Source organism: Hylobates moloch, unplaced genomic scaffold, assembly GCF_009828535.3.
Source record: "Hylobates moloch isolate HMO894 unplaced genomic scaffold, HMol_V3 SCAFFOLD_2, whole genome shotgun sequence".
Taxonomy (NCBI): domain Eukaryota; kingdom Metazoa; phylum Chordata; class Mammalia; order Primates; family Hylobatidae; genus Hylobates; species Hylobates moloch.
In genome coordinates, this window is record NW_026652277.1 from 14,580,338 (window position 1) to 14,606,915 (window position 26,578).

The 26,578-nt window shown below is 42.9% G+C and overlaps 1 protein-coding gene and 1 non-coding gene across 8 annotated transcripts in view; both read right to left on the reverse strand.

Annotated features, from left to right (window-relative positions):
* Nucleotides 1–26,578, reverse strand: part of SEC61A2 (SEC61 translocon subunit alpha 2) — a 72,790-nt gene that overhangs the window by 39,197 nt on the left and 7,015 nt on the right. For all 7 annotated transcript variants that reach the window (XR_009211189.1, XR_009211188.1, XM_058431884.1 and 4 more), the window contains exons 3-9: nt 26,508–26,573; nt 16,211–16,289; nt 9,753–9,884; nt 9,518–9,627; nt 3,132–3,285; nt 1,999–2,159; nt 967–1,164 (exon numbers count right to left, since the gene is read on the reverse strand). Coding sequence is in view for 5 of the 7 variants with exons in the window: in XM_058431884.1 (XP_058287867.1) it covers nt 967–1,164; nt 1,999–2,159; nt 3,132–3,285; nt 9,518–9,627; nt 9,753–9,884; nt 16,211–16,289; nt 26,508–26,573 (900 nt within the window). In the remaining 2 variants the exon portion in view is untranslated. The remainder of the gene's footprint in view (nt 1–966; nt 1,165–1,998; nt 2,160–3,131; nt 3,286–9,517; nt 9,628–9,752; nt 9,885–16,210; nt 16,290–26,507; nt 26,574–26,578) is intronic.
* Nucleotides 13,625–13,728, reverse strand: LOC116477831 (small nucleolar RNA U13). Its single transcript, XR_004250661.1, has one exon. It is a non-coding gene; the product is annotated as a small nucleolar RNA U13 (small nucleolar RNA).

A 26,578-nucleotide genomic window follows, 5' to 3' on the forward strand; every position in this document is an offset into this window, starting at 1 on the left:
GCTTGCAGTGAGCCAAGATCGTACCATTGCACTCCAGCCTGGGCAACAGAGCGAGACTCTGTCTCAAAAAAAAAAAAAAAAAAAAAAAAAGAAAAAATTATGACAAGGGGGATGTATATGAGAATGCACAGGAATATATTACTAGCAGCACCGCTGTCTCTACCATCTAGTTAATAGCACGCTTATCTCTAGCCTAGCTCATCACAAGCTGGTTTATTGCCATTCAGACCATGAAAAATGGAGGAGGCCTGGAGGCGGGGTGGGAGATAGGAAAGGTTAGGATGAGTCCAGTATATCACATGTTAGCAGCAGCAAATTGCATTTTTTGTTTTTATTTTTTGGAGATGGAGTCTCGTTCTGTCACCCAGGCTGGAGTGCAGTGGCGTGATCTCAGCTCACTGCAACCTCCATCTCCTGGGTTCCAGCAATTCTCCTGTCTTGACCTCCTGAATGGTTGGGACTACAGGCACCTGCCACCACGCCTGGCTAATTTTTGTATTTTTAGTAGAGATGGGGTTTCGCCATGTTGACCAGGCTGGTCTCGAACTCCTGACCTCAGGTGATCCACCCACCTCAACCTCCCAAAGTCCTGGGATTACAGGAGTGAGCCACCGCGCCTAGCCAGCAAATAGCATTTTTTAGAAAACATTATTATAGACAATACTGGAATAAGATGACAAAATATGAAATTACTTTTATGAAATCAACCACAATTTTAGCTTAAAAGGTCATTCAAATGAGATGTGAAAGTGCTTCCTAGACAGCAAAATAATAAAAAGCACTTGGGCAATCTTACTTCTGCAACATTTACGAGTTCTTCCAGCTAACTACTAAACTCTGCTATATAGGTAAGTGAATCTGAAAATACAGCAAATGCTCCAATGTCACCCTCATTCCATTAAATATACGACCATGAAATGCAAATTATAATAAACTGTAAATAATATAAATAAACATAATACTCACGGCCCACTGTCCTAGTAAATTTACTAAAAAGTTGCCACTAAATCGAACAGACAGCATCTGGGAAATAACATACAGGTTTGACACCAAGGCCGACTGGAGGATGATGGGGATGTTGGAGGTGTAGAAGAGTTTGATGGGGTAGCTGCTGTACTGTCCTCGGTAGCGGGCTGACTTAATGGGCAGATCAACACGAAATCCCTAAAAAAGGAAACTGAGAGTAAGTGGGGGAGCTAGACACATTAAGAAAAAAACAGAGACCAGAGAGGGAAAACAGAACAGTGGGGAGGATCAAAAGACAATGCCTGCCGGGCGCGGGGGCTCACGCCTGTAATCCCAACACTTTGGGAGGCTGAGGCGGGCAGATCACGAGGTCAGGAGATCGAGACCATCCTGGCCAGCGTGGTGAAATCCCATCTCTACTAAAATACAAAAAATTAGCCGGGCATGGTGATATGCACCTTTAGTCCCAGCTACTCAGGAGTCTGAGGCAGGGGAATCACTTGAACCCAGAAGGTGGAGGTTGCAGTGAGCCGAGATTGTGCCATTGCACTCCAGCCTGGCGACAGAGCAAGACTCCATCTCAAAAAAAAAAAAAAATTAGCTGGGCGTGGTGGCACGTGCCTGTAATCTTAGCTACTGAGGAAGCTGAGGCAGGAGAATCACTTGAACTCGGGAGGAGGAGGTTGGAGTGAGCTAAGATCGCGCCACTGCACTCCAGCCTGGGCAACAAGAGCAAAACTCTGTCTCAGGAAAAAAAAAGAAAAGAAAAGACAATGCTAACAGAGACGTTCTGCCTTTTAAAGTGTCGAGAGTCTGCTTCCTGCTGATAGGTCAAAACAAAAAACAAAAAAAGTACAGAGACTCCAATATTTCACACCTTAAAATCAGAGTCTGGAGACTCTAATTGCAAAATTATATTTCCCTTGATCTTAAACCCTGACTTGTTAAACAACAGCATGTCAGATGGCATTCTCTTTAAGAGCAAAAGAAAAATCCACATCCCACTTACTTTGGTGAAAAGATTATACTTACTTGGAAATATATAACAACAGCAAACACAAAAACTGTAGCAATGAGGTTCATGAGATTGGGTAAGTTCTGCCGATAAAACGCCTCCCGTAAAGCTCGGACTTTGTCCGTCCTGGTGGCCAACAAATGGAACAGAGCTATGACTGCACCCTCAAACTCAGTACCTGGAAAATCAAGACAGACAGGACCTGTGGACTCATCGTCCAAAGCTGTCCCAAAGCTCAAACTAACCGTGAAAGTCCAGTATACAGCAGAAAATATGAGTCAAAAGAATTTACCAATGTTTGCTTTATGATATAGCCATGTGAGCAGGTTCTACAAACATTTAGATCATTGAGGCAAATCTATGTTTTTATAGCATAAATCCGAAGTTTTCTCAAGAGACTATTCTTGAAGAAAACATACAACGTAAAATTTACCAAAGCAAAATTTCATTCATAGAGATTTGCCTCTCCTTTACTTCAGGGAAGGGAGAGAGTGTTTTTAGGAAAAATAAACAGCAGCGAAGCAGAGCAGAGATGTCAGAATAAGAGACAGATGTCACTCTATTGAGCCTGCCTCGAAGTTTACCGCACCAAGAACATTAATCATCATTACAGTTTTCTTAAGGCTGGGATGAGAGTTTAGGTATTAACCACTTAGGACAGTATCTGTTAGAAGTGGAGATGAGGAAGGGGAAACAGAGAATGAAATATTTCAAAACTTCGGTGCTATTACAAAGCCAATTAGAAGAGCAGCAAAGTTGGGGTGCTCCAGGTGGATTCAAAGAACAACAGTCTTTTCATTTGAAAAATCTAAAATCCACTACCTTTTTATCCCCCTACGGATGCGGAAATCAGTCAAATAAATGACTTCTGCAGCAATGCCTTCAGCAAGGTTAACAAACGAAATTTTGAAAATCTGTTTGCAACCACTGAAATTTTAAATGAGCAGAGGCTAAAATTTTGATACTATTCTCTCTGAGGTAGTATTGCTTACTCCACAAATCTCTGCTTATTAAGTTTTGAAGAATTCGCATTCCTTATCCCCTAGGAGAGCAAACCAGAATGGCTCTAGGCATGTACTGCGACACGATGGGTTTGTTCCCAGCACACATCCAGCAAAACGCGTGCAGTTGCAGTCACTGTGCGATGTACCTCTGCCAGTGTTAATGGTAGTGGGACTAAAGGCCTTCCAGACAATGGTCTCACAGATGTTGGTGGCAATAAAGAGGGAAATCCCAGACCCCAAGCCGTAACCCTTCTGTAGCAGCTCATCTAACAGCAGCACAATCAAACCAGCAACAAACAACTGTGGGGAAAGAAATGCAAGTAAGCGGAAGCAAGAACAAACTCAAGAAAGGGGGAGAGGAACACCATTGGCTACTTCCAAGCTAGGGGCATTTTGAATATTAAGGCCTGATCGTTGCAATCTCACTGTGATGACCAACTGCATCTTTTGGCTGCTTTCATTTACTCAGGCCAATCCAGGACAGTAAGAGGACTGGAAATACTGTTGCATTATAAAGCAGACATTTCAACTTTTAAAGTCTATTTACACTTATCTGAATAGTTTCTTTTGCAATGTTTAAATAAAGCCTGTTTGAAAAGCACACTGAAACAAAAAATGATCACATTATTCTAGAATTTATGACAGCAAGAAACTGAAAACATCCCAAATACCTCCAAGGAAGTAAAAAGTCAGATGAATTCTGGTATAATAGCAAGATGGAAATGTACACTGCCATCAAAGGATAAGTCTAAGGGCTGTGTTGATCCTTTGAAAAAAGCATTATATATATTATATATATGTATATTCTATACAATGTGTACAGAATAAAAAACTAGAACACAAATATGTACTCAAATACGTACTCGAGCAACAATGTAAAAATGCATTCTATACACATAGTGACAAAGATTGAATGTAAATTTGAAGACAGTTAAGGTTAAGCTCATAATGTTTTTAAAAATGAAAGCATATTGACTTTACGGGATATTGAAAATTCTGAACTTGCTTCTTGGAGAAGACATTCCTGTAAAAGCATGCATTAATTAAAAACAGTCCCTAGCCTTTCAAGTGACCTCCTCAGTCACATGACCCCTTCCCTGCACTCGAATAACCTAATCAAGACAGGAAGACAACATGCTTCCATGCCTCCAACCTCACACATGTCCCCACTTTAAAGACACCCTCCGGCAGAAGTGAGGAAGTCACTTCCATTCCTCCCAGCTCTCAAGCCGCCCACCCTCATTTTGTACTCACTTTATCCAGTATCACCTGCTGGAAGAGCGACCAGACTAACCACATGAGACCATTTTAGGCATGCTTACCTTACACAGTGTTGTTTTTCTCCTTAACTGCCATTTCAGTAGCTGGACAGAGCCTAACTTGTCTATTTACAGGCTTTTAGGCTGAGTTTCAATGGGCAGGAGAAAGGGTACGATTCTCCAAACTTCTAAGAGAGATCATGCTAATCCTTTACTGCTTGAAAACCAAGTTTGACATTTTGACAAAATAATGTAGAGGTTAGGACTTACTACTAATTCTCTTCAAGCACAATCACGTAATGAGTGAACAGAGACTCTCCATCATAAATAGAGAAACCCATCCTATGCAGGAGGCAACAGCCGTCCATGAACATCAGCCACACAAAGCATCGTGATGGGCCTTGAGAAGGGACCTCTCCAGAGTCCCACAGCAGCTTTGAAACAACTCTAATTCTCCACACCCCCTGTTCAGAACAGTGACCGTTGGACTACAGAGTGGTTCACGTATGTCCTGTGAAAATTAAACTCGGGTTTTTCCAAAGGGAGGAAGAAATTACACAGAAATGAGAAACGGTTTCTATAATTAAGGGAATAAAAGCCAGTAAATATCATGCATGCCTGTGAAAAAGGATGAGAACCCAGGAAGTGACAGCAGCGTCTACAGTGATGGGACCCAGAATCCTAACTGCCATGTGTTCACGGGGAATGGACGACATGTATGATGAGCTGGTATAAATATGGCACTTAACATTTTAACCCTGCACAACACCTACACACAACTTGGTTTTGTCAAACTATCTTTTGTTCAGTATGTCAAAACATACTTACCTTTATTATGTGCCATGTACATTGATATTCTCTAACAGTTTTTTAAAATGTTAATCAAGACCTGCTATTTAGATTTCTAAACTCACTAGCTGAAAAACACTAACCATGTGAATGAAACATGAACAAATAGGGTGAGAAATACCTTCCACAACGGCATGCAAACAGTTTTCAAAACCTATGTGTCTAGGTGAAACACACTGATCCAATCATAGCTCTTCAGTGTATCCACATATTTTCAATGTTAGCAACGCCTTGAAAAGACACAAATGGGTCACTGCCCACCTATAATCAAACATGACATACCTCTTTTTACATTAACACTAGAAGAATTAACCATAACACACATATTTGTATATCAGAATTCATGTAAATGAATCAGTATACATCCACTTCACTTGTTTCATTCTTGGACTGTATTTCTGACTTCTGAATACTGAAAATGAACAGCAAAATAGCTTAACTCTATTTTATATCAATTTAAATCCATAATTGACTCTTTAAGAAGTCAATCCTGTAGCTAGCTGGCTGAGAATCGCTCAGTGGAGATTCCTTAGGAATCCGAATAGATCCTTAAGTGAGATACTAGAGACCTTTTCTTGATGTATAATGTTCCACGAGCTACATGCCAGTTCTAAGTGTCTTTTAAAAATCAAGATTATTCCAAACTCTGGATTGCAGAAAGAAAATGCTGTAAAGAAACAAAACTTAAGGCAACAACTGGCCTGTCCATACCCTCAACAATGCCTAAAGCATATGAAGAGAAACCCTAAGCCCTGAAAGATACTAAAATCAGACTCCATCCAATGTGCCTCTTTCCCTAATTCCCAAGGGCTGTAAATTTGCCAATCAAGTGATTTGTAAATGGACAAATAAAGACAAAGACAAAGTTAATCTTTTTTTTTTTTTTTTTTTTTTTGAGACAGAGTCTCACTCTGTCACCCAGGCTGGAGGGCAGTGGTGTGACCTCGGCTCACTGCAAACTCCGACTCCAGAGTTCAAGCGATTCTCCTGCCTCAGCCTCCCTAGTAGCTGGGATTACAGGCACATACCGCCACGCCTGGCTAATTTTTGTGGTTTTATTTTATTTTAGTTTTTGAGACGGAGTCCCGCTTTGTCGCCAGGCTGGAGTGCAGTGGCGCAATCTCAGCTCACTGCAACCTCCGCCTCCTGGGTTCGGCCTCAGCCTCCCGAATAGCTGCCACCACGCCCTGCTAATTTTTGTATTTTTAGTAGAGACAGAGTTTCACCATGTTGGCCAGGATGGTCTCGATCTCCTGACCTCGTGATCTGCCCGCCTCGGCCTCCCAAAGTGCTGGAATTACAGGTGTGAGCCACCGCACTCGGCCAATTTTTGTGTTTTTAGTAGAGACAGGGTTTCCCCATGTTGGCCAAACTGGTCTCAAACTCCTGACCTCAAGTGAACCACCCATCTCGGCCTCTCAAAGTGCTGGAATTACAGGTGTGAGCCACCACATCTGACAGTTATTCTTTAAGGAAACGTATCTTCTACCAAATGCGAACACACTGGGGATCAGAAAGCTTCCAAATAACCTGATTTTCATTAAAAATTCCTGCCCTGGTGGCTCACGCCTGTAATCCCAGCATTTTGGAAGGCCGAGGCAGGTGGATCACCTAAGGTCAGGAGTTCAAGACCAGCCTGGCCAACATGGCAAAATCCCATCTCTACTAAAAATACAAAACTAGCTGGACGTGGTGGCAGGCCCCTGTAATCCCAGCTACTGGGGAGGCTGAGGCAGAATTGCTTGAACCTGGGAGGTGGAGGTTGCAGTGAGCCAAGATTGCACCACTGCACTTCAGTCTGGGAGACAGAGCAGGACTCCATCTCAAAAAAATAAAAATAAAAAAAAAATTCCTGCCCTGGTCAAATGACAAAACAATTCCATCTCATTAGAAAAGTCATGTTTATTGTTAACTATGCTAAATAAACACTCGAACAGCATAACTTTCCTGGATATAAGTCACATTCATTAAATAATCATGTTTTGCTTCCTACATAACGTTTCTAATTTAAAAAACAGAATGCTCTGTAATCCGAGCACTTTGGGAGTCTGAGGAGGGCGGTTCTCCTGAGGTTGGGAATTCTTTTTTTTTTTTTTGAGACGGAGTCTCGCTCTGTCGCCCAGGCTGGAGTGCAGTGGCGCAATCTCGGCTCACTGCAAGCTCTGCCTCCCGGGTTCACGCCATTCTCCTGCCTCAGCCTCTCCAAGTAGCTGGGACTACAGGCGCCCGCCACCACGCCCGGCTAATTTTTTTGTATTTTTAGTAGAGAGACGGGGTTTCACCGTGGTCTCGATCTCCTGACCTCGTGATCCACCCGCCTCGGCCTCCCAAAGTGCTGGGATTACAAGCGTGAGCCACCGCGCCCAGCCGAGGTTGGGAATTCAAGACCAGCCTGACCAACATGGAGAAACCCCGTCTCTATTAAAAAAGTACAAAATTAGCCGGGCATGATGGTGCATGCCTGTAATCCCAGCTACTTGGGAGGCTAAGGCAGGAGAAACGCTTGAACCCAGGAGGCAGAGGTTGCGGTGAGCCGAGATCGTGCCGAGCTGAGATTGCACCATTACACTCTAGCCTGGGCAACAAGAGTGAAACTCCATCTCAAAAAAAAAAACCAAAACCAAAAACAAAAAAAAACAGAATGCTCAACCATGCCAGTCTGAGACAGTCCGATTTCCTTCTATGTATATATTAATAAACTGGTATTTGAGATTATTAAAAAATATTTTTCTCAGCTTGATCTTGATCTTTTGAACTGATAGAAAAAAATACCTGGCCAGGAACGGTGGCTTATGCCTGTAATCCCAGCACTTTGGGAGGCCGAGGCAGGCGGATCACGAGGTCAAGAGATCAAGACCATCCTGGCCAACATGGTGAAACCCCGTCTCTACTAAAAATACAAAAATTAGCTAGGCGTGGTGGTGCACACCTGTAGTCCCAGCTACTCAGGAGATTGAGGCAGGAGAATCGCTTGAACCCAGGAAGGGGAGGTTGCAGTGAGCCAAGATCGCGCCACTGCACTTCAGCCTGGCGACAGAGCGAGACGCTGTCTCAAAAAAAAAAAAGAAAAAAATTTCCTAAACTAATCCCAATTTCACAAAGTGAACAAGAAGAGGCATTTCCAAGAAAATCAGGACTCCAGATACCCATTGTTTATTAACTTAAACAAACTTCTTTTCAAAACACAAGAAAGATAACTTAAGTATGATCTGTTCTTGAGTAATTTATCTAAACGGCTTTTAAGGATTGTACAATAGAGATATATCTTCTAAACTTAACATACTTTTAAGATACTTAGGGCTCGGCTCAGTGGCTCACGCCTGTAATCCCAGCACTTTGGGAGGCCGACGCGGCGAATCACGAGGTCAGGAGTTCAAGACCAGCCTGGCCAACATGGTGAAACCCCGTCTCTATTAAAAATACAAAAAATTAGCTGGGCGTGGTGGCAGGCACCTGTAATCTCAGCTACTCAGGAGGCTGAGGCAGGAGAATTGCTTGAATATGGGAGACAGAGGTTGCAGTGAGCTGAGATCGTGCCACTGCACTCTAGCCCAGGCAACAGAGTGAGACTCCGTCTCAAAAAAAAAAAAAAAAAAAAAAGATACTTAGGACACTGATAATTATGTTGACCTTTAAAAATTCCATTCCCAAGCATCCATTTAAAAATCCCATGGAATATATTTATGTGTGTATAAATAGTGTTTCACGGACTCTAAGATACTACCATTTAAAACATCATTATTTTGTGTACTACTAAGAAATGAATACTGCCAATTAACTTATGACACAATACCTACCTTATTGCAAAGAATTTTAATTTTCTACTTACAGAAAGGTATTTTAGACCTAGAGGTAGATATTTATCATCTAGCTTGCCCTTCTACACATAAACAATAACTTTCATTTCAGTTACAAATCACAACAGATTTTCTGAACACCTTTAGACAGCGATTGAACTCAAACACCCATTCTGTGAAGAACACACTCAGCCAACTCAGGTCAGGATGACCTAACAGGCTGACACACGCGCAGGCGGTGACAACACCATGACTGCCTCCTGGCAGACCGCAAGTGGAAGGCACTGTTTACTGTACAAAAACATCCTGACTCCAGAGACATCAAAAAGTGACAAATGTGTGTCTCAAGAATCAGTCAAATACAGTTGATCCATAATTCTTTGTATTGTGCAGTTATGAAGCTATTAGAGTAAATTTGAATTTTTCACATCAACACAATTTGAACACATCACGGTCATAGAAGGTTTTAAAAAAATTTTACATGTATCACTTCAATGATCAAAATACTAGAATTAAATAATTCAAAAGTAAGAAAATGAATAAGCCAATCACCTAAAAAACTGTTAGAAAAGGAAAAAGGAATCAAACCGTTTTGTTATCTGCATAGGAAAATATAGGATTTCTTACCTGAATGATGATCAGGAGACAGATCCCGGCACCCATTTCCGCAGGATCCCCGTACATCCCCGTCATGACATACACAATGGCTTGCCCAATGGTAATGATCATACCAAACACTGATGAAAGTTGGGGGGAAAGGAGAGCATGCTTACCACCAAAGAGAAGAAAACACTAGAGAAAACATCTTTACCACGAGCAGTCTCAAATATGGAAAACGCTCTTTAACTGCATTAATGCTCACGTTTCTGGGCTCCATTGAATAAAGCTCTATCTTTCGGTGTATCTCCAACTTCAATGATTTTGGCTCCAGCTAACAACTGCATAATCAAACCAGATGTTACAATTGGGGAGATACCCAATTCCATTAAAGTTCCTGGAAAGGAAGGGGAGAGAAGTGTGCAATGTTTGTTGTACATGATACAAACTGATCTAGAGGTGTCGCACTCCCTAATTACCTCAACTGAAACACGTGTAAATTTTAACAAGCAAATTTTCATTTCTTAAACATTAATTGCTAAGAAAAGTTCTCATGTATTAACACAATCCTGCAGCAATGCCCTGAATAAAAAGTACTATAGGCTTGGCACAGTGGCTCACGCCCGCAGTCCCCGCACTTTGGGAGGCCGAGGTGTGTGGATCACCTGAGGTCAGGAGTTCAAGACCAACTGGCCAATATGGTGAAACCCCGTCTCTACTAAAAATACAAAAATTAGCCAGGTGTGGTGGTGGGCACCTGTAATCCCAGCTACTCAGGAGTCTGAGGCAGAAGAATCGCTGGAACCTGGAAGGCAGAGGTTGCAGTAAGCCGAGATTGTGCCACTGCACTCTAGCCCGGGCAACAGAGTGAGACTCTGTCTCAAAAACAAACCAAAAAAATAGAATTTACAGGGAGAAATAAGAAAATCAAATATGCCAACTGTATAAGGAAGGTATGGAATCAAGTAATTCTACAGTGCCAAGACTTTTCCTGGGCCACTCTGTCACATCACTCCCTTCAATCCTGTTTTCATAAATGCTGAAAAGGTGGCCTTCATGTGAGAAAATAGTCCAACTTAAGGGGGATTCTTGATGTCGTCTCAGATACTTCCTCAATAGTAAAAAATAAAAACATGTTTTAGTGTTTAAGACATTAGATAGATTTATTGGCCAGGCGTGGTGGCTCATGCCTGTAATCCCAGCACTTTGGGAGGCCAAGGCCAACGGATCACCTGAGGTCAGGAGATTGAGACCATCTTGGCCGTCTCTACTGAAAATACAAAAATTGGCCAGGTGTGGTGGCGTGCGCCTGTAGTCCCAGCTACTCGGGAGGCTGAGGCAGGAGAATCCCTTGAACCGAGGAGTTGGAGGTTGCAGTGAGCCAAGATTGCACCACTGCACTCCAACCTGGCGACAGAGTGAGACTCCATCTCAAAGAAAAAAAAAAGCCAGGGATGGTGGCTCACACCTATAATCCCAGCACTTTGGGAGGCCAAGGTGGGCAGATCACCTGAGGTCGGGAGTTCAAGACCTGCCTGACCAACATGGAGAAACCCCATTTCTAATAAAAATACAAAAGTATCTGGGCATGATGGTGCATGCCTGTAATCCCAGCTACTTGGGAGGCTGAGGCAGGAGAATCACTTCAACCAGGGAGGTGGAGGTTGTGGTGAGCCAAGATTCCACCATTGCACTCCAGCCTGGGCAACAAGAGCGAAATTCTGTCTCACCAGACTTGGGAGACCGAGGCGGGGATCATGAGGTCAGATTTGAGACCAACTGGCCAAAATGGTGAAACCTCTCTACTAAAATACAAAAGGCACCTGTAGTCCCAGTTACTCAGGAAGCTGAGGCAGAAGACTCGCTTGAACCTGGGAGGCAGAGGTTGCAGTGAGCCGAGATCGTGCCACTGCACTCCAGCCTGGGCGACACAGCAAGACTCTGTCTCAAAAAAAAAAAAAGACATTAGATACATTTCTTAAGTTAAATCACCAAAATTTATTATTGCAAATAGCTCTAGTCCAGAAATAGACTTAATCAAGCTTTAATGAGTATTTGATATAAGAAATACGGCATTTCAAATCAGTAGAGAAAAAAAGAATGGACCTTGGCAAAAAAATTGGCCATTTTTAGGAAATTAAACCTAGATTCCTTACCTCATGCCTTAGGCTTCACATCAAAACAAACGCTACATGTATAGAAATTTTTTGTCTTTTTTTTTTAGACAGAGTCTCACTGTCACCCAGGCTGGAGTACAATGGCACGATCTTGGCTCACTGTAACCTCCACCTCCTGGATTCAAGTGATTCTCCAGCCTCAGCCTCCCGACTACCTGAGATTACAGGCATGAGCCACCATGCCCAGCTAATTTCTGTGTTTTTGGTAGAGATAGGGTTTCACTACATTGGCCAGTCTGGTCTCAAATTCCTGACCTCAAGTAATCTGCCCTCCTCGGCCTCCCAAAGTGCAGGGATTACAGGCATGAGCCACTGCACTCAGCCTCCATGTATAGAAAATTTAAACATAAATGATAAATGACAAAAATACTAGAAGGAAATATGGGTGAGTAGCTTATCATGTTGGGGAAGAAAGTCTTTCTAACCATGGCAAAAAATCTAGAAACCACAAAGGAAAAGATGGAAGATATGATTAGATACAACTACAAAACTTCCACGTGGCAAAAGGCAGCATAATGGTTAAAATAAAACTATTTAGACGGACACAGTGGCTCAAGCCTGTCATCACAACACTTTAGGAGGCTGAGGCAGGCAGATCACTTGAGGCCAGGAGTTTGAGAGCAGCCTAGGCAACAAAGTGAGACCCTGTCTCTACAAAAAATTAAAATACTAGCCAGACATAGTGGTGCCTGGTTGTGGTCCCAGCTACATGGGAGGCTAAGGCAGGAGTATCACTTGGCCAGGAGGTCAAGGCTGCAGTGAGCTGTGTTTGCACCACTGCACTCCAGCCTGGGCAACAGAGCAAGAGCCTGTCACAAAAGAAGAAAAAAAAATTAAACACAAATGACAAAAAGTTCTTATCTCTCATATGCAAAGAGCTCTTACAAATCAATTTAAAAAATGAACAAACTGGCCGGGCACAGTGGCTCACACCTGTAATCCCAGCACTTTGGGAGGCTGAGGCAGGCGGATCACAAGGTCAGGAGATCGAGACCATCCTGGCTAACACGGTGAAACCCCACCTGTACTAAAAAATACAAAACATTAGCCAGGCGTGGTGGTGGGCGCCTGTAGTCCCACCTACTCGGGAGACTGAGGCAGGAGAATGGTGTGAACCCAGGAGGCAGAGCTTGCAGTGAGCTGACATAGCGCCACTGCACTCCAGCCTGGGCGACACAGCGAGACTCCATCTCAAAAAAAAATTAAAAAAAAAATAAAAAAATGAACAAACCAATTTAAAAAGGAAACAGCAGATGTGTCTGCTCCTGATGAAGCTTTCTCAGGAAAATGCAGCACAGGAGTAAGCCCCCAGCATCCAAACCTGTACTGTGCAACCCTGGAACTCTAATGGAAGCTGATCCTACCTGGCGTGAACCCTGGTCATCTGGAATTTTAAACTAATAACTAATCTGGGGCCAGGCACAGTGACTCAAACCTGTAATCCCAGCACTTTGGGAGGCAGAGGCGGGTGGATCACCTGAGGTCAGGGATTCAAGACCAGCCTGGCCAATATGGTGAAATCCCGTCTCTACTAAAAATACAAAAAATTAGCGGGGCATGGTAGCCTGTGCCTCTAATTCCAGCTATTCAGGAGGCTGAGGCAGGAAAATCGCTTGAACCTGGGAAGTGGAGGTTGCAGGGAGCCAAGATCACGCCACTGTACTCCAGCCTGGGCAACAAGAGCAAAACTCGGTCTCAAAAAAAAAAAAAAAAAAAAAAATCTGGGAGTGTGGAGCTGAATCGCACAGAAAATGGAAAATATTCACCAATCCCTGCTGCTGAGGCCTAAGGGCTGGCCTGGCTCTCCCTCTTCCTGGGGCTTAGCTGTTCACCTCCACTTTAGATTCCAAAAAATAACCAGTATCCTTCCAGCAAGTATCATGTTTCTGTTTAAGCTAGTCAGTGATTTCCTATTCCTTTTCTCCTTTATTTAAAATTTTTTTTTTCTTTTTTCTTTTCATGTCAGATGGGTAATGTCCCAACAGCCTAACAAGGCTGGAGAGAGGCACATCTCACACATGAGCGTGAAGATCCAATCATCACATCTACAGACGACAAAAGCATCTAGTTTCCTATTACTTATAACAAAAAGGAATCTAACACACTAATAAAAGTCCACTTATACAAGAAATACAAATGTTCCATAAAAACAGAAAACAATGTTCAAACTCACCAATCTATAAAGAAATCAAAATTAAGTAACTGATGCCAGCTTTTACCTGTCTGACTGACAAGGACTAAAATACTAATAATATCCACTGTTGAAAGAGAAACGGTCATTCTCATATACTGTCACTGAGAGTGTAAAATCCAACAACTGTTTTGGAAGATAATTTAGCTTTCTCTATCAAAAATTTTAGCGTGCCTATCTTGTGACCTAACAGTTGAACTTCTAGAAATTCATTCTATCAAAAAGTTACAGAAGGGTGTGATAGCCTTCATTGTAGCATTGTTTATAATGATATGAAATCGGGGGGAAAAACGTAATATATGACAAGAAAGGACGCTAGTGGCCTGCAGAAGTTTCCCATCTTCCTTCAAATGTGCTCCATCCAACGGTCTCCAAGCCCTTCATGATCTGACTTAGATACATCTGCAACATCAGGTCCCACCACTCCTCCCTCATTTCTTCCACCCCACACTCACCTCCTCAATGTTCCTTTCTTTTGAGATAGGGTCTGGCTGTGTCACCCAGGCTAGAGTGCGGTGGCGTGATCTCGGCTCACTGCAACCTCTGCCTCCCAGGATCGAGCCATCCTCCCACCTCAGCCTCCCAAGTAGCTGGGACCACAGTACACGCGACCACGCCTGGCTAATTTTTGTGTTTTTAGTAGAGATGGGGTCTTGCTTCGTTGCCCAGGCTGGTCTCGGACTCCTGACCTCAAGTGACCTGCCCGCTTCAGCCTCCCAAAGTGTTGGGATCACAGGCGTGAGCCTCTGCACCCGGCCTCTCCTCAATGATCTTTGAACACACCAAGCACAGGCTCACCTCAGGGCCTTTGCACTGGCTCCTCCCTAGAATGTCCCTCCCTCAGGTCTTCATGTGGCCTCCTCTCTCACTTCCTGCAGGTGTCTTCAAAGATCACCTTCCTAGAGCACCTTCCTCACCCCAGGCACCTCCCCAAAGAGCAAATATCAACTCCATGACAATTGGGACACTGTCTTGTTCATTGCTCTAATCTCGGCACCTCGCACAAAGGCTGACACGCAATATGAACTCAGTAAGTATTTGTTGAATGAATGATCAAATAAATCACGGTGTATCCTTATAATGGAATAATAACATGGCCATTAACAGCTCATGTAAGATATTAAGTAAACAAAGTAGCAGAATAGTATATACAGGACATCTTACTTTTGAGTTATAAGAAGTATATAGACACATGTAGGTGAATGTATGTGCAAAGAAAAGGCCTCAATGGATAGTCACCAATCTACTAACTCCTCCAGAGCTCCCCTCAGAAGTCACACTTTTCTTTTCAGCTTCCTATAAATCTGTATATAAATTGCTAGTGCATTTTTAAAATAATAAATCAATATTACCTTTATAACCTAAAAACATCAAAAAAAAATCTGCCATCTACTTAAAGTGTTTCCAGGCTGGGTACAGTGGCTCACACCTGTAATCCCGGCACTTTGAAAGGCTGGGGAGGGAGGATGGCATGAACCCAGGAGTTCAAGACCAGCCCAGACAACATAGCAAAACCTCATCTCTACAAAACTACAAAAATTAGCCAGGCATTGTGGCACGCGCCTGTAGTCCCAGCTACTCAGGAGGCTGAAGTGGGAGGATCACCTGAAAAAAGTGTTTCCAAAAAAGAGGCGACCACTGTTCCTAAATGCAAGAAACCTCACGACTGGTCATACCCCTTGCTAGTCTCACTGTCCAGCATCCCCAGCCACAATTTCCCAGATGAACCATGCTGCTTGAGGCTTCAGGCTCAGCTCCAGCTGAGCTCCCCCATTGGCTCACACACACTGGACTCCTTTTTTGTTTTTTTTTTTGGAGACAGAGTCTTACTCTGTTACCCAGGCTGCACTGCAGTGGTGCGATCTTAGTTGACTGCAACCTCCACCTCCCAGGTTCAAGCGATTCTCTTGCCTCAGCCTCCTGAGTAGCTGGGATTACAGGTGCATACCACCACACCTGGCTAATTTTTCTATTTTTAGTAGAGACAGGGGGTTTCACCATGTTGGCCAGGCTGGTCTCAAACTCCTGACCTCAGGTCATCCGCCCACCTTGGCCTCCCCAAGTGCTGGGATTACAGGGGTGAGCCACGGCGCCCCACCTGGACTCCAATTCCAATGTTATCTGGACATCACCTTCTTTGACACTGAAGATCAGGGTTTTCTAGTCCATGAAAACCCAAGAACAGGTTTCTCTATGATAATGGTAATCACACGGTGTGTCATTATCTACATGTTAGGCTTTTCTAGGCAATGATATCCTCCCCCTCCCCGTAGACACTGAAAACTCATTGCTAATCCACATGTTTCCATCTGTTTGCTGTGAGTAGGAGTGTGGAGACAGAAAAGACACGCATACCTCTATTGGAAGCCAGAATAACTCTCATCCAGTAGAAAGGATCTGCAGAATCTGATGACATGATTCCAAACAGTGGGATCTAAAATAGTACACAAAATAGTTTATGAAACTGTATTATATAAGGCTGAGGCATAAGAATCGCTTGAACCCAGGAGGCAGAGGCTGCAGTGATCTGAGATCGTGCCACTGCACTCCAGCCTGGGTGACAGGAAACTCTGTCTCAAAAAAAAAAAGTATAAAGTGTGCACTTAATTTACAGTGTATTCACTTACTGTTTGCAATACTTTTTTAAAAACTATTCTTATGTTCTTTAACAAAAACAAGCATATCTTCAAGGTAAAGCTGTTTATTAAAAAGAAAATAAAAAGAAAAACATTCCATCACACAGATAAGAGTTAATAAAAAAATAATTAAAAGAAACAGAAAGTGAAAATAAAAATAAAAACAACAAATCATTACTTAGTGCATTCACTAGTAAATACTCACTAGTATTTACGGTTACGGAGTGTGGTGGTATAACAATGTGAATATTCCTAATGTTACTAAACTGCACATCTAGAAATCGTTAAGATGGCATATTTTCTACACTTTTACCACAATTTAAAAAACACTCCCACCAGTAGATTATGGAATATTATACCTGCCTGGTCATAGAATAATTTTGCAAAGCTCTATGTACTAAAGACAGCCAAGGTCCCTCTTCTCAGTGTAAGACTGAAGATGATACCCACAATGGAATATTACATGGCCACTAAAAATTATGCTTACTCAATCTGTAATAACATGGAAGAAGTACTTATGTCATAAAACTAAATAGAAAATAGCAATTCTAAACCAGGGGTAATTTTAGCCCCCACCCAAGACATTTGGCAACATCTAGAGACATTTTTGGTTGTCACAACTTGGGGCCGAGGTGGAGACCAAAGTGACTCCATCTTGGATGCTAATCTACCATGTTGACTTCTGCTCAACCCTGGTCCCAGGGATAACTCCTGATTCCTGCTTTATTTACAGTCCTTAGTGTAAGAACATGTACTCGCTATAAATCCTGCCCTGAGATCCAAGCAACCTTGATGCTATTACACAAATAACAGGCTGTGACACACAGCATTCTTGCATGTTCTGGAAGGCTGCCTTCAATTGTCCTGCACAAAGCACGTACACCCTTTCCCTATGATAGATTAGCCCTGGGCGTGGGAGTAAGAATGCAGGCCTTTCCCCGTCTTACTGCTGCCCCAAACTATGCTTCTGTCCGTAAAATCACCCTCTACTGACAAACTGGATTTGTCTCCTTCATTCATTGGTTTCGTAGCTCCTTCTTGGGGGTCATTTTGCATATACAGCCCTTTCACAGAACAGGGGGTGATGGCTAGTAGAGGCCAGAGATGCTGCTGAACATCCTAAAATACACAGGACAGACACCCAGGACAAGGAATCATCCTACCTCAAATTCAGGAGTGCGACTGTTAAGAAGCCCTAGTATAAAAACAAAGTACAAAAGTGTCTATATAAACTATGACACTGTAAATAGAGGTACAGAAAATAAAACTAGGAGGAGATATCTTTTTAAATCCTAAACAGCAGTTATCTGTAGATGGTGGGATTATGGTTGACTTTTTCTTCTGTATTCTTTTCAAACGTATCAAATTTTCCATAATGAGGACATTAACTTTTCATTAAAACAACACCACCACCAAAAAACAACTCAAGTTCAGATTGCTTCCTATTATACAACCCATGTTTAGGATACAGCACTTGGCCTTAAGCCCTCCTTAATGATGGGATTAGACAAAGACATTTCAAAAACCTTCTCTATATGAAACTGATTTTTAAGAAAGTTACAAAAGATGCTGGCAGCAATTTTAAACAACTCATGTGGTCAACCTAAACCTCTCTGAAAGTCTGAATTTATTAACTGGGTAATAAAACTGGTGAAGCATGAAACATGGATATTTTATGTGTACCTGGCAGCTGTAGACACTCTTCATTTAAAGTGAGAGGTGAGGGCCAGGCACGATGGCTCAGGCCTGTAACACCAGCATCTTGGGAGGCCAATGTGGGCAGATCACTTGAGGCCAGGAGTTCGAGATCAGCCTGGCCAACATGGTGAAACTCCGTCTCTACTAAAAATACAAAAATTAGCAGGGAGTGGTGGCTCGTGCCTGTAATCCCAGCTACTCGGGAGGCTGAGGTAGGAGAATTGCTTGAACCTGGGAGGCAGAGGTTGCAGTGAGCAGACATCGTGCCACTGAACTCCAGCCTGGGCAGCAGAACAAGACTTCATCTCAAAAAAAAAAAAACAAAAAACAAAAATGGCTGGGAGTGGTGGCTCACACCTGTAATCCCAGCACTTTGGGAGGCCGAGACGGGTGGATCACGAGGTCAGGAAATTGAGATGAGATCATCCTGGCTACCATGGTGAAACCCCATCTCTACTAAAAATACACACAAAAAATTAGCTGGGTGTGGTGGCACGTGCCTGTAGTCCCAGCTATTCAGGAGGCTGAGGCAGGAGAATCGCTTGAATCCAGGAGGCGGAGGTTACAGTGAGCCGAGATCACGCCACTGCACTCCAGCCCGGGTGACAGAGCAAGACTCTGTCTCAAAAACAAACAAACAAGAGAAACACTACAGGAGAGTCCATACCAAAATATTCCACAAGTGGAGAGCGATCACTCTGCCCAAAGACCTTCTTTAATTCCCCATGGTTAGGTGCTCTGTGGGAAACGGAACAAGCCAACCTCCCATAATCAATGGTATACCCTCCTTTCCTGCAGCCAGTAGGATTATTAAAATTGGTTTCTAATTTTATTTCGCTTAGTAAATTCCAGAGCTAGAGGATCATGTACAACAACAGGTGGGCAACAATAGGAGCCTATTCTGTATGAATCTGTCACAGTTGCAGAGTTCCAAACTTTGCACTATATTTAAAATAATAATGAGTTTCAACTTGTTAAGGCACTCTAAGCAGATGGCCATTAGCCTGCGGTTGTTTCTGTACCCTGAAATCTCACAAAAGAAAACTGAAAATGACCTTAGAGGATATTTAATTCTGAATGAGTTTCAGCCAATTACAGACAGCCAACCAGCCTACTGGCTACACAGAAACCTCTCACTGGAACATAATGAAATGAGGCAAACGCCTAGCTGTAGCCAATCAAGTAATTTCTTTACTTCGGCAATTCTTTACTTCTGCTAAAAAAGCTCACTGCCCACACCCATGGAGCAGCTCTCGGCCTCTCTACCCATGCTGAGTGCTGTCAGGTTCAGGAATCCTTTAATGCTCAAATAAACCCTAAGTTTATCTTGTCTGAAGTTTCTCTTTTAACAAACTTGACAAAATACAGTATAGTACTTAGAGAAACAAAGCATTCCATGTCCTAATGGAAACCTGAACTAATCAGATGGAGAAACAGAAAATTAGCACCAGGGATTACCAAACCGAAAACCCAACAAGGTATTTCTGGGGGAAGATGGCAAGATGAAATTAAATCACAGCATTTTCCTCCACTGACACATAATAAAACACTTTTTTTTTTTTTGACACAGAATCTCACTGTCACCCAGGATGGAGTGCAGTGGTATGATCTTGGCTCACTGCAACCACCGCCTCCCAGGTTCAAGCAATTATCCTGTCTCAGCCTCCCAAGTAGCTGGGATTACAGGTGTGCCACCATGCCCGGCTAATTTTTGTATATTTAGTAGAGACGAGGTTTCACCATTTTGGCCAGGCTGGTCTAAAACTGATCTGCCCGCCTCTGCCTCCCAAAGTGAGGGGATTACAGGTGTGAGTCACCCCACCCAGCGTAAAAAACATTTTTTAAAACATGTAAAATAGCAAAAGCTACCAAGAATGAAAAAAAGCTATGGAAAGAGAAAAAACATCTGTGAAGCACCCAAACAAGAAAAGGGATTGTCAACTTGAAGCCTGGTGGTCCTAGGGGAAAAACTCCAGACAGCTGAGGAGGAAGGAGACTCAGCACCAGAGCTGCTCGTGACCCTCACAATGGGAAGTCGACAGGATCTCAGACCTCCCACCAACGTTCCAAATCTGGAGGAAGTAAACCGCAGATATTCTTGTCTTATTCCCTCCTCTGGATAAGAAGGAAGAGAAACAACAGCTGGGAAGAAATGGATAAAAGAGAAGACAGCAACCGGCTGAGCCTCTCTGATGGAAGTGAAGTATAATGGGCTACACTGAATTGGGAATGAAAAATTCTCCCACTACAGGGCAGCAATCTGGAGCCTAGAATGAAAGACACAGCCCCTCAGTCATATGGCAGACAGCTTCTCAAGACAGTTAACAAAAGACCAAGAAATACTACACATTCCAAAATAACTAGAAGGGTCAGGGCACGGTGGCTCGCGCCTGTAATCCCAGCACTTTGGGAGAGAGGCAAGTGGATAACTAGAGCTCAGGAGTTCAAGACCAACCTGGCCAACATGCTGAAATCCCATCTCTACTAAAAACAGTAAAATTAGCCAGGTGTGGTGGCACGTGCCTATAATCCCAGCTACTTGGAAGGCTGGGGCACAAGAACTGCTTGAACCCGGGAGGTGGAGGTTCCAGTGAGCTGAGATCGCACCACCGCACTCCAGCCTGGGTGACAGAGCTGAGACTCCGTCTCAAACAAAAACAAAAACAAAAAATAGCTGGAAGGGAATATGTCAAATGTTTCTAGCGTAAAGAAAAGACAAGTTATTTAAGGTGATGGATATCCTCATTACCCTGATTTAATCTTTATACATTATACAAATGCATTAAATTATCACATGTCCACTGAAAATATATACATCAGTTACACACCAATTAAATAATTTTTGTAAGTGAAGAGAGAGCAGAGTCCAGGCAGCATGTACTGTACTTATCTCAGTTTATCTCACCTCCTACCACTCCCTAAAGAAAAGTGGCTAGAATCTCTTTGAGATTCAGAGGAAAGAGAATAAAGAAATCTCCCATACTAGACAGAGCTGCCTAAGCATGAGAAAGATGAAAAGAAACAGTTTGGCAACTATATAAACGTATTAGAGAAGAAATAATGTAACCCTAGGATGCATAAATTAATTTATTACATGAAACAGTCATGTGAGGCTGGGCCCATTAAAAAAATCAAACAAAAAAGGCCAGTCGCGGTGGCTCATGCCTGTAATCCCAGCACTTTGGGAGGCCAAGGTGGGCAGATCACTTGAGGTCAGGAGTTCGAGACCAGTCTGGCCAACATGGTGAAACCCCATCTCTACTAAAAATACAAAAAAATTAGCTGGGCATGGCGGCTCAGGCCTGTTGTCCCAGCTACTTGAAAGGCCGAGGCAGGAGAATCGAAAAAAAAGGAACAGGCATGTGAAATGTCATTCTTTGTTTTCTTCTTGGATTCTTGAACTTTAGCAGCAGGGCCTAAAATATGTATTATCTGAACCTTGACAGAAAAAAATTCACTGAGCCCTGGATTAGAAGACTCAATATTGTCAAGATGGTAATTCTCTTAAATTGATCTATGAATTCAGAGTAACACGAATGATAATCCCAGCAGGCTTTCTTGTAGAAACTGACAAACCGATTTTAAAATCTGTATGGAAATACGAAGGACCTTCTGAAAAAGAAGAACAAAGTTGGAGTAATGATTACAAACTGATCACAGGACTTACTAAGAAGTGGCTTACAGTAGGATGGACACATACACAGATCAATAGAGAACACAGAACAGACTCGTGCTTATGTGGTTAACCAATTTTCAACAAAGAGGCCCGAGTAATTCAATGGGGAATTTTTCTCAGCAAATGGTGCTGGATACTCATGTAAAAGGAAATGAAAATCAACCCTTACCTCACACTACACACAGAAATTACCTTGGAACAGATCACAGACCAAAACATACAAGCTAAAACTATAAAATGCTTGGAAAAACACAGGAGACAATCTTCATGACATTAGAACAGGCAAAAATTCCTTAGGAAGCAAAAACTCTAAGCCATCCAAGGAACAAAAAAAACATAAACTAAACTTCATCAAAATTTACAACTCCCACTGGGCACAGTGGCACGCGCCTGTAGTCCCAGCTACTCAGGAAGATGAGGCAGGAAGATTGCTTGAGCCCAGGAGTTCGAGGACAGCCTGGGCCACATAGCAAGAGTCTGTCTCTGAAAAAAAAATAAAAATAACAATAAATGTTTAAACTTCTGTTCTTCAAAAGACACTGTTAAGAAAAAAGGTAAGCCACAGACTGGGAGAAATAATTTATAATACACACATCTAACAAAGGACTTGTATCCAGAAAATGTAAAAATGGTTATAATTCAATGGTGAGACAATAATCAATTTTTTTAAATAGGCAAAAGATTTGCAAAGACACTTTACAAATCTGACACTTTACTCTTCTGATAAATAAACAAGCACTCATAGGCACATGAAGATGTTGCTCAATAGCATTTATCAGGGAAATGCAAATTAAAACCACATGCATTAGGATGACTATTTTTTTGTTTGTTCATTTGTTTGTTTGTTTGTTTTGAGATGGAGCTTCGCTCTTGTTGCCCAGGCTGGAGTGCAATGGTGCAATCTCAGCTCACCGCAACCTCTGCCTCCCCGGTTCAAGCGATTCTCGTGCCTCAGCCTCCCAAGTAGCTAGGATTACAGGTATTTGCCACTATGCCCAGCCAATTTTGTATTTTTATTTTTTTTATTTATTTTTTGAGATGGAGTCTCACTCTGTTGCCCAGGCTGGAGTGCAGTGGCTCAATCTCGGCTCACTGCAAGCTCCGCCTCCTGGGTTCACGCCATTCTCCTGCCTCAGCCTCCCGAGCAGCTGGGACTACAGGCACCCGCCACTACACCCGCCTAATTTTTTGTATTTTTAGTAGAGATGGGGTTTCACCGTGTTAGCCAGGATGGTCTCAATCTCCTGATCGCGTAATCCGCCCCCCTTGGCCTCCCAAAGTGCTGGGATTATAGGCGTGAGCTACCGCGCCCGGCCCAATTTTGTATTTTTAGCAGAGACAGGGTTTCTCCATGTTGGTCAGGCTCGTCTCAAACTCCCAACCTCAGGTGATCCACCCGCCTCAGCCTCCCAAAGTGCTGGGATTACAGGAGTGAGCCACTGCGCCCGGCAAGATGACTACTATTAAAATACTCAAAAATACCAAAAGTAGACCAGGATGCAGATCTACTGGAACTCCAAAACACGGCTGGTGGAAATACAAAATGGGGCAATCAAGGGCCGGGCGTGGTGGCTCATGCCTATAATCCCAGCACTTTGGGAGGCTGAGGCAGGCAGATCACCTGAGGCCAGGAGTTCAAGAACAGCCTGTCCAACATGGTAAAACCCCAGCTTTATGAAAAATACAAAAATTAGCTGGGCATGGTAGCACGTGCCTGAAATCCCACCTACTCAGGAGGCTGAGACAGGAGAATTGCTTGAATCCGGGAGGCAGAGCTTGCGGTGAGCCGAAATTGCACCACTGCACTCCAGCCTGGGCAACAGAGCGAGACTCCGTCTCAAAAAAACAAAGAAACAAAATGGGGCAACCACTTGGAAAAAAGCTGACAATTTCTTATAAGTCGAGCATACATTTACTATAAAACCCAACAGCTGTACTTCTAGGTACTCACCCATGAAAAATATCCACAGAAAGACTTATACATGAATGTTCACAGCAAATGAATGTGTTGTAGCCAAAATCTGGATACAACCCAAACGTCTAACAAGAGAATGAATGAAGAAACTGTGATAACTTCATACATCAGAACACTATTCAGAAATAAAAAGGAATGAATTACTGATGTAACGACCATATGAATTAATCTCAAAAAGATTATGATGAAGTTAGACACTAAAGAATATACTACTGTATGATTCCATTTACATGAAAGCTCTAGAAAAAACAAATGAAAGTACAGTCACAGGATGCAGAAGAGTGGCGGTCGGGGCCTGTGGAGATTCACTGAGAAAGGTTACAGTGAACTTCGGGGGTGACAGAAATGTTCTATATCCACAGAGGTTGTAGTCATGTGGGTGTACAAATTTGTCAAAACTCTTCAAAATGTACGCCTAAAAACAGGTGTACTTTACTGTATATATATTATACCTCCATAAGGTTGACTTTTTTTTTAAATGGTGGGGAGAGGAGTTTCTAAGATGCTGAAAGTAAATGGTAGAAATATAGATGATTATTCTTTTTTTCTTTGTATTTTTCTTTGTTTCTTTAAACTTCTCACCCTGACCATTTAAAACAAATTTAAAGCAAGTACAGTAGTAAAAGTACTTTATCAGATCATTTCATCCTTCAGAAAGAAAATATAGTTAGCTGTTCTCCAGATTATGTACCTAATCTGTTCTACTGCTTCCTAATATAATTTTTTAAAAGTTCTTACAATAGCTTTTTGAACTCCCCAAAAAACCTTGACCGAAATTATCTGGTATGTATGTATGTATGTATGTATGTATGTATGTATGTATGTATTTAGAGACAGCATCTCGCTCTGTTGCCCAGGTTTGAGTGCAGTGGCGTGATCTCGGCTCACTGCAACCTCCACCACCTGGGTTCAAGTGGTTCTCCTGCCTCAGCCTCCCGAGTAGCTGGGATTACATGTACACGCCACCATGCCCAGCTAATTTTTGTATTTTTAGTAGAGATGGAGTTTCACCATGTTGACCAGACTGGTCTCAACTCCTGACGTCAAGTAATCTGCCCACCTTGGCCTGCCAAAGTGCTGGGATTACAGGCATGAGCCACCATGCCCAGCCACCTTGACCTAAGCTATCTTATTTAATCTTTACAATAACCCTAAAACATAGGTAGGTCACATTTTACACTCAAACTGTGAACTTAATATGTCTGCAACATTTTATTTGAAAGTCTCATTGGGCTGGGTGTAGTGGCTCAGGCATGTAATCCCAGCCCTGTGGGAGACAGAGGTAGATGGATGGCTTGAGCCCAGGAATTCGAGACCAGCCTGGGCGACATGGCAAAACCCCATCTCTACAATACCAAAAAAAATTAACTGGGGGTGGTGGCTCGTGCCTGTAGTCCCAGCGAGTCAGAAGGCTGAGGTGGGGAGATTCGCTGGGCTTGGGGATGTTGAGGCTGAAGTGATCACTCCAGCCTGGGTGACAGAGTGAGACCTTGTCTCAAAAAAAAACTCAAAAAACAAAAACAAACAAAAAACACTATCATCGAATTTTAGTAATTTTTAAACATAGTACAACCCAAGATTCTAAAAATTTGGTTTTAGTGTGACCCTTTCCCTGCAAAAGAATTTAAAAATTAGCCAGGCATGGTGGGGCACACCTGCAGTCCTACCTACTAGGGAGGCTGAGGCAGGAGGATCACCTGAGCCTAGGAGTTGGAGAACAGCCTGGGCAACATAGACCCCATCTCTATTTAAAAACAAAAAATTCCCAAATAAAAAAGCGTGCGGTGGCTCATGCCTGTAATCCCGGCAATTTGGGAGGCTGAGGCAGGTAGATCACCTGAGGTCAGGAGTTCGAGATAAGCCTCACCAACACAGCAAAAACCCCATCTCTACTAAAAATACAAAAATTCGGCTGGGCATGGTGGGTCATGCCTATCATACCAACACTTTGGGAGGCTGAGGAAGGTTGATAGCTTGAGGTCAGGAGTTCGAGACAGCCTGGTCAACATAGTGAAACCCCATCTCTACTAAAAATACAAAAATTAGCTGGGCTTGGTAGCATACACCTGTAATCCCAGCTACTCGGGAGGCTGAGGCGGGAGAATCACTTGAACTGGGGAGGCAGAGGTTGTGGTGAGCCAAGGTCATACCACTGCACTCCAGCCTGGGCAACAATGTGAAACTCCATCTCAAAAAAATAAAATAAAATAAAAATACAAAAATTAGCTGGGGATGGTGGTAGGCACCTGTAGTCCCAGCTACTTGGGAGGCCAAGGAAAAAGAGTCACTTGAACCCAGGAGGCACAGGTTGCAGTGAGCAGAGATCATGCCCCTGCATCCAGCTTGGGCGACAGAGCGAGACTTTAGCTGGGCATGGTGATAGGCACCTGTAGTCCCAGCTACTTGGGAGGCCAAGGAAGAAGAATCACTTGAACCCAGGAGGCAGAGGTTGCGGTGAGCCGAGATCATGCCCCTGCATCCAGCTTGGGCAACAGAGCGAGACTCCATCTCAAAAAAAAAATTAATAATAAAAAACAAAAGGATAATAATGCTCAATATATTGAGCTCAATGTATTTTTTACCTTAACAAAAAAAATTCTCAAATTCTAACCAATCAAAACCTTAGAACAATGGTAGAGACATTTATTTAATAGTATAGTTACATACCTGACAACATACTAAGAAAATGAAGAGCGTTATAGCAGTCCATAGAACCTTCTCTCTAAACTGGATCTGTA